General features: G+C 46.6%; 1 protein-coding gene across 1 annotated transcript; it reads left to right on the top strand.

The window, feature by feature from the left end:
• The first annotated feature begins 2098 nt into the window (after positions 1-2098).
• Positions 2099-8301, top strand: HMOX1 (heme oxygenase 1). Its single transcript, XM_032688911.1, has 5 exons — positions 2099-2260; positions 2585-2705; positions 5042-5533; positions 6143-6254; positions 7569-8301. Exons 1-5 carry the CDS (start codon positions 2229-2231, stop codon positions 7703-7705), a joined length of 894 nt encoding a protein of 297 aa, XP_032544802.1. The 5' UTR covers positions 2099-2228; the 3' UTR covers positions 7706-8301.
• The last annotated feature ends 231 nt before the right edge of the window (positions 8302-8532 follow it).

Here is an 8532-nt window from a genome sequence, read left to right as displayed (position 1 = left end):
AAGCACCCAGAAAGTTCTTAGGGAAGAACTAGGTGCATTACCTGAGCTGCAGAACAGAGGTGAAAGGAGGGGCAGGGCTTGAGGGTTGGATTTTTTTAATGTTATTTCATAAAATTAATAATATATTCTCATAATATAATTCTTATTCTCATATAATTCTCATGTATTTCCTACTTTCCTGCACTAGAACTACAGGTTCAATTTGTACTCCTGCTTCCCACGTCAGAATAGGACTCACTGAAAAGGACAGAAAATGTGGCTTTAAGAAGTTATGCCAGAGGGAAACATTTGTTTTGGGGCTGTCCCTGTGGCAAAATGGCATCAACATTTTCAGGAGAGACTGGCCATGCTGCTCTACACTCTGCACATGGAATCCACAAAAGAGCCCTCTCTCTGGAGCTTTGTCACTATTGCTTCAAAGATTTAGACATCCTGATACATTTATTTTACCTTAGAGAAAAGAAGCAAGCCAGCAGCAAGTTGTCTGCAACGGCATGGGGGTAAGAGTGGAACATGACAGAACAGCATTTGCTCATATGCACTGTTGCTTTAAAAGACAAAAGCAAGACAGGAAAAGTCTGGCTGAGTCAGGATGGAAATGCTGAGAAATCCTTCCTGAACGCTGCATGCCAGATGTCTGCCAGAGTAAAAAAAAAAAAAAGCATGGAAGCATATTTTCTCCAGGACGGCTTTTTAATCTACAGCACCCAATCCTGCTGTGACCTGGTATAGGTGCAGTGACAGGGAGACAGGTGAGGTGCATGGCTTGAATGGCAGCACCCACCAGCAAAGCCACAGAGAGGACTGGCTAGAGGGTAGATGGACAGCAGATGCCACAGTCCTTCTCCCTCCAGCCCAGGCTCTGCCTCCCCACCACCCCCTGCACAACTGTAGCAAGGACTTTCTCACACCCACAGCAGCAAGGGAATGGTGGCTCTAAGTGCCTTGCTCTTTGGGTTGAGCACAAATTGTGTGCTTTTCCAAACTATAGCTAGCCCTGTCCCAGCTAGCCCTGCTTCCAGCATAGCTACAGGTGGAAAAGGAGAGCCCAGATTTATCTGTTGGTTGCTTCACTGACCATCAGTAAAAAACAGCAGACCAGACAGCTACTGGCAGAAGCACTTTGTCCAACTCTCTTTTTTCAGATCAGGGAAAATGATTTGCCTTTCAAAGTCTCTGCAGACCAGACTTCCTCAGTTTCCCCCAAGCCTTGTATGATATCTTTTCAGCCCACCAGCTACCTCAGCCTTCTGAGTATCTAGGAGATGGAGTGCTATACCCCTAAATTGCCCTGCACACTGCTGTGGTGACAACAGGACCCAGTTGTCAAACAAAACAGACGGTATTGTGTCCATGAGCAAGAGAGCATGGAACCAATTTCGCTGTGCGTCAGTGCTGGCACACCTGTGCTGGCCCCCTGCAAAGTGACAGGGTTTATTCCCTAGTGCCCAGCACTGCACAAGGGCAGTTCTGGCACCTGCAGACCAGAGCTGGTGCATGCATGTGCCGCAGCACCCACACTACCCCGGGTGTCCATGACTGGTACATCCCCTCAGGGTCCCTGCTGTGCTCCCCAACCTGTAGTGCTGAGCTCCCCATCCCATGGCCCACAACCAACTGTGTTACCTGAAAGACTCTCTGGAGATGTGCGCAGCCACAGGAAATAAGATGCTTATACCCGAGTTGTGCTAGAGCAGATGAGGGTGGGTGCTGGATTAGCTCTCCAGGCAGGATGCAGCCAGCACATAGACTGGGGTGTAGGGTGAGAAGGCTGCCCTTCCTGCCCCAGCCTTGTAAATCCACCCTCCCTGTCCAACCCCACTGCCTCCAGGACAATGAGCACCTTTTGCTGCACCCAGGCTCTGCCTGCCGTGGACAGCGTACTGAAAGGGTTACAGAGCCAGGCACCCTCGAAGGAGAAGTTGCTGGATAACCCCTTCTTTTGTGCTTAGTTATCAGGATGCATCAGGTGACTTCCCCCTGGTCCCTTCGGGCTGCAGGCCAGGAGAGGGTGACAGCCAGGCTGGGAAGGGAAGTGCTGTTGTGTTGCAAGAAGTTTGTACTCACACTGAGGTCAGCGTTCAGCTGCTCACGTGGCCAGGCAGTATAAAGCTGGATGCGGGAGCCGGGCTGCCCAGCTCAGAGCTTCAGTGTCCTGGGAGCAGAAGGGAAGGAGGGAAGCACGAGCAACAACAGGGAAGGGGAGGAGTGAAACGACCTGGAGAAACATGGAAACTTCCCAGACACACAGCTCCGAAAGGTGAGAGCGGGATGGGAATGAGAGGGAAATGTTTTGCCAGAAGAATATTGTGTTTCTCCCATTGCTTTTAGGCATGCTGTTCCTGTTCCTGCTCTGCAGGGAACGGCATGCTGTCACTTGCATCTCTGGATGGAGTTTGTCAGTCTTCCTCGCCCGGGACTGCGTTTGGAAAGCTGGTGCTCCCTGGTTCCCATACGCAGCTCTCAGGAATGCTCTGCTCCGTTTTCTGTCATCCCAGGCTCCCTCGTTTTTCCTAGCGAGCTAAGATCCATTTCGCCAGAGGAGAGAGACAGCATTAATATCTGTTTTGGTGTTCTTTCCCAGCATGTCCAAGGACCTGTCAGAACTGTTGAAGGAAGCTACCAAGGAGGTGCATGAGCAGGCAGAGAACACACCGTTCATGAAGAATTTCCAAAAGGGGCAGGTGTCACTCCATGAGTTTAAGGTACTTCATAGCAGCATTTGCCTGGGGATGGGATTTCCTCACCAGTTAGATCAGACGGGCTGAATGGGGACTAAAGGGGGGAGGATGGGAACAGTATAGGTAAGGAAAATGGGGACAGTACAGCTGTTTGGTATCAGCATCTCCTGTGCAAAACATGCTTTTCATCAAACTCCAGTGCCCTAAGATCTTACTGGTTTCTCTCACAGAAAGCAGGGCAGGACTGTGCATATCAGGATGGGCAGCCAAACTGAAACAGGGAAAAAAGAGGTTGATGGGATTAGTGCAATTGCTTTTCTCTTTCTTCATAAATGCCTGCCTGCATGTTAATTATTGGCAATGATGTTTAATAGAGATACTGTGCAGATACTTGAGCAGCCAAAATGCCAAAAAGAAAGAGCATATGATATTTGCAACACTGTAGGCAGAGCTAGAAATAATGAGGGAATGGTGAGAAAGTGAAGGTGTGGAATCACCTCTGGCACTAAACTTTGCATTGTCACTTGAGTTATACCAGCGCTGAAATTCTGAACAATAACTCAAAAGCAGACTGAGTTTGAGCAATCCAAGTCTGCTAACAGGCAGGAGCCTGTTGCTTCTTTCAAGATAAAAGAGAAACATTTCCACATATTAGCCTAACCTGGCTAGATACGATTCCTGGGATCTGAGCCACGTAACAAAGCCGTGAGCAAAACCAAAGCAAACACCTGGGCAAGAAATTCCTGAGAGGCTATAGGATGTGACGCATGGGCTTGCAAATAACAGCTAGCGATCCAACCTGTGGCTTTAATTACTTTGTTGTTGAATTGTTTCTTGGCAAATAAATCCACAAGAGTAGGAAAAAGACTACTTATTTCTGACAGGTGACATTCAGAATACTTAGTCAAGCATAAATTTAATCTCAGGTGCTGACTCCCTGCTGTTAGAAATGTGGCATTGGTTAGGCAGTGAACTTTGAGACAGGCTGGCAAGAGTGTAAAAAGTCAGACCTTCAGGAATACAGCTTGGTTTCTCAGAAGAGCTTTATATGTTGTTGGGGAAGTGAGATAGGACATGGGTTTTAAAAATTAACGACAGTTTTCTAAAGCCATGTTTCTCATTAAACCACTACCTGCCTCTGAAAACAACCAGTTGACCTATATTTTTGCCTTCTTTGTTAGGCAATGTTCCCATATTTTGTTTCTTTTCCAGTAAGCTGGGTAGCAGGTTATTGTTTAAAAACTTCTATTTTTGTTTACTCTCTTGGCAAACCTATATATCTGCCCTGCTACCTGACTCTCCAGATGGTGAATATTTGTTTCCACAACTAAGTCACTGCCCGTGTGCTTATCAAAGTCCTATTTGCTGACACAGTGGGGAAAAGTTGAAATAGAAACTCCCTGCAGAACTGACTGCTTTCTGAGAGAGTAAACTGCTTTCCCTCCTGTAAGCAGTGTAATCTCCCCTACCCAACCTGATTCATTTGTACTGCAATACCTTCATCTTTTACCCTTTGCTGCTGGCAAGGGATCCCAGTGTAAGGAAGGGGTGGTGTAGGTGTGACAGCCTCTGAAAACAGAATGCCTGGGGAAGGAAAGAACACAGCTAGATTGTCTTAGACCACATGGAAAAGCTGGCAGATAGAAGAAAGTATCACATAAGCTGGGAAAAACAATAATAACAATGGTTTCAAAATAGAGGGGAGAACACAGGCTCACAGCATTCCTTCACAAAGGCATCTTTCAGAGGCAGGCCGTGTTTCCAGCTCCCTTTTATCTTGTCTCCCTGGGACAACCGAGGAGGCAACCCCACTTGCATGCCTGAATGAGCAGAGTGGTGGTGCCTTGGTTCCCAGGATGGTAGGATGCCAACAGGATGAATATGGTGAAAAATAAACAGTGTGTGTCATCGTCTCACAAGGCCCCACAAAGGGAAGCCACATTTTGAAGAATTCAAATTGGAACAATGCACCAGAAAATGTACCTTTGGGAATACCCTCTCTATTGACTAAGGGACTGAGAATAGACCAGGAATGATTAAACAGGGCTCAGTTTACATTACATCAAGCTGCAAGGTCTTTAACGTGAAGGCAAAGGCAGTGACTTTGAGAGCAAGTAAGACCAATATCTGCCAGAAAGGGCTTACCTGATTGCTGCCTCGAGCAGAAGGGGAAGGGCTGAACAGAGGCTTCCTGCACCTTGCAACTCTGTTTTCCAAATGGGAAATCTGCAACATCACATATGTGCATGACTCACATTGGGTGTGCCCATGAGTACCTTTTTTGTTACCAGGATTTGTCCCACAGACTTGAAGGAGACAGACAGATGCACCTGTAGCTAATCCTCTTTCTTCTCTTTCAGCTGGTTACAGCATCCTTGTACTTCATCTACTCTGCTCTGGAGGAAGAGATTGAACGTAACAAGAACAATCCAGTTTATGCCCCTGTGTATTTTCCGGCGGAGCTGCACCGGAAAGCTGCCCTGGAGGAAGACTTGGAGTACTTCTATGGCAGCAACTGGAGGGAAGAGATCCCATGTCCCGAGGCTACTCAGAAATACGTTGAGAGGCTCCACTACGTAGGCAAGAACCACCCAGAGCTCCTGGTGGCCCATGCCTACACCCGGTATTTGGGAGACCTGTCCGGGGGGCAGGTGCTGAAAAAAATTGCCCAAAAGGCCCTCCAGTTGCCCAGCACTGGAGAAGGGCTGGCTTTTTTCACCTTCGATGGAGTCTCCAATGCCACCAAGTTCAAGCAGCTCTATCGCTCCCGCATGAATGCTCTCGAGATGGACCTTGCCACTAAGAAAAGAGTCATGGAGGAGGCCAAGAAAGCATTCCTGCTAAATATACAGGTGAGTACACAACCATCCAGCCCTGCCAGCCCACACCCTCTCTCAAACAATAAAATAGCTAGAGGGGAAATGCAAAGCCAGTATTTCTTCTGGAGAGCTTATGAGAAGTTGTGAATTAGGGCAAGCTAGTCAGAGCTGGATGGCCATGCTTTAGTGGGAGCCGAATAAAACTATGGTCTCTGAAAAGCTCTTCTCCCTCCCTTAGCATTTGAATCCAGCCTCTTCCATATGCCAGTGTCCAGATATGAATGAGGGCTGATACTGCGAGTAGGAATCACCACCTATCTGTCCTACCAATGTAGTAAAGTTCCACAGGTCCCCTGTGGACACTGACCAGGCACACAGGTACCTTGCTTTCCTTCCCATCAGAAGATGGGCAATCACCTTATCCTTAGCTGAAAGCTTCAGGAGAACCTATAATACGAACAAGAAGCTTGAAAGACATGATTTGACCCCACAAGCAGCTTATTTTCTATGCAAAATGTGTCAGGAGACTGGGACCAAAGGCTTGTGTCTTCCTCTAGTCCATAAAATGCCTGGAGAAGGGGCAAGGGGTCCATGAAAGAAGAAGAGGAGGCCACATAATGAGACAGTGTTTCTTATTCTCAGGTGTTTGAGGCGCTGCAGGAGCTGGTGTCTAAGGGCCAGAAGAATGGTCATCCTGTGCAGCTAAAGGCAGAGCTTCTTCGCACAAGGAATGTCAACAGATCACATGAGCACGGTAAGACACTTAAGGGCAGGTACTTAACATTGCTCCTTCATTTCCTTTGTCTCCCTTCCTCTGTTCTTGTTTGTAAAAGCCACCGATAAATGAGCATGAGGTGCTTGCCCCATGCCTTCTCCAGCCATCAGCAGGTAGTGGAAGGAGAGGCACTGGTATGTGCAAAGCTTCTTCTAGACATAACAGAGCAAGGGTGACACATGTGGGCTCTCCAAAAAGAGAAAAAAAGACTCCCCTCTCCACCTCTTAGACTTTAACAAATGTGAGGTTCATTCACCACAGGGAAAGCTGTCCTTGAGTTCACAGAAGCAAAGGCATCAATTTTGGGCCCAGGAGATCAGCTGTGGTTCTGTGATACTCACAGAAGGCTCTTCCAAACACACAGTCCTATCCAGCAGCCTGTCCCTTTGGACTAAATCTCCATCTGGTCATTTTTCTGCCTTCCAGAAGTATTTACTGAAAACAATCCAGAGAGTGTGCTGGGTTTCTAGTGAGCATTGTTCTGGATGGTGAAATGTAATCAGCTTGTAAGTCAGGCTTGTAACTGAGTGAGAAGCGAGCTCAGATGTTTACAGAGGAGAGTGGTTTCCCTGATGACATACGAGTCAAATAAAAAAAATACCTTATTATCTACCCATTCTGAAACTAAGAGGGAGATTTTTTTCAGTGCACGCTGGATTGAACCACAGTTTTCCCATAGCGAAGAATGAAAAGCTAACCTCACCTTGTACATCTCCAGATATTGAAACTTAAAGCAACTTTTTTGGGAAAGGCACTAAAAGTTCTCTGTTCTTTTCCCAGCACAGTCATAAAAGTAGAATTTTCAGAAAAGTTTGGTATTGAATGAGGAATCTCATCCTGAAATTGTACTGGGAAAATTGTCAGGAGTGCTGAGAACTCTTTAAGGTTATTAGACACCTAATTAATTAATGAGAAGTAGGAGACAAAATGCCTTTTAAAATTCTGGCTTAAGTATTTGGTTGTCCTCTGCACACATCAAGAGTTTGATGGATCTGGGCAGTGCATTGATAAGCCTGTAAGGAGTCAAAGGAAGAGGCTGGTACTCACATTCAGGCAGAGGGGTTGTGAGCCCTCGTGATTCCCAGGTCAAGTCTGTTTCTTCCCTTCTTCACCAGGAGAGTAGAACTTGCTGCCACTGTTTCTCCTGGCCCAAGGGAAGAACTCCTTCTTCCCTTGACAACCCCAGCAAGGTCTGCTGTGGCACTATGGAGAGCAAGTGTGCCATGCCAGCAGCTTCTTGCCTCAACCTCTTCTCACTTGCCTTTATTTTATTTTTCTCTCTATTTGATCTAGGTCCAGCACACGGGAAAGAAACTGAGAGGACAAACAGGAAAAACACAAACATGACGCCCACCACTTCCCTGGTGCGGTGGATCCTGGCGCTCAGCTTCCTAGCCATGACAGTGGCCGTGGGCTTATTTGCCATGTGAAAGAGCAGGACCTTCACCTTCTCTTTGTGCCTTCCCTCACCCTGAACTAATCCACCTTCCCCAGTCCTTTTGAGAGAAATTTCCCCTGACTGGGTACTGTGATCTTGGCTCTGCCACTAATATTAGGAGACTTTTCTCCCCAGAAATCAAAGAGAGTGCTGTAAGGGGGTTCAGGTGAAGTCTATCCTGTCCTTGGTGTGAGCTCTTCTCAGAGACTAACTTTATCACCAAAAACTAGGGTAGAAAGGCTAAAAATGACGGCCAAGAATTGTCATTGCTTTATAGAGTGCCTACAAAAATCCTACAGGATCAGAAACACAGCTTCAACATCTGTCTTTCCTCAGAAATATGAAGGTCCTTGGAGCTCTGTTTGTTCAGTTTTTTTATACTGGTAGATAATACTGTGATCACTTTCTGTGGAGCCACGTGGCTCCCGTGGGTTAGACTGTTTTATATGACACTAGTAGGTCTTTGTTAATTCTTTTTCCAATCATTTTTGGTTTTTGAAAAGCAGAAGATGGTTGTTGAAGATACAGTGTCATTCTTGTCTGGTTATATAATTTATACACATAATAAACTCCAATGTAAAGTCTTCAGGCCTGGTGTTTCCTATTATTAAAGCCTTACACAGGGAAAAAGGAGGTGTCTTTCTTCCACCCGGTTTTCTGTATTTTGGAGCTGCTGCCTTCACAGACATGACAATAGACGGAAGTGGGAGCTACATCAGAGCCAGACTGTGCTCCCACTCAGTGCTAACAATAACCTGTTACAAGCTGGGGCAGGTTTCTTCAGCTCCTACACACTGGTCTCTATTTCTAGAAATGGCA

The sequence above is a fragment of the Chiroxiphia lanceolata genome, chromosome 5 (genome assembly GCF_009829145.1).
Source record: "Chiroxiphia lanceolata isolate bChiLan1 chromosome 5, bChiLan1.pri, whole genome shotgun sequence".
In the NCBI taxonomy this organism is placed as follows: Eukaryota; Metazoa; Chordata; class Aves; order Passeriformes; family Pipridae; genus Chiroxiphia; species Chiroxiphia lanceolata.
Note: the sequence above shows the minus strand (reverse complement) of the source record. Positions and strands in the feature narration are given on the sequence as shown.

Excerpts from the sequence above, each read along its gene's own strand:
- HMOX1 (XM_032688911.1), top strand. The coding sequence starts at position 2,229 with ATGGAAACTTCCCAGACACACAGCTCCGAAAG. Across the intron at positions 2,706-5,041 it reads TGTCACTCCATGAGTTTAAG|CTGGTTACAGCATCCTTGTA; the intron begins GTACTTCATAGC and ends CTTCTCTTTCAG. Across the intron at positions 5,534-6,142 it reads CATTCCTGCTAAATATACAG|GTGTTTGAGGCGCTGCAGGA; the intron begins GTGAGTACACAA and ends TCTTATTCTCAG.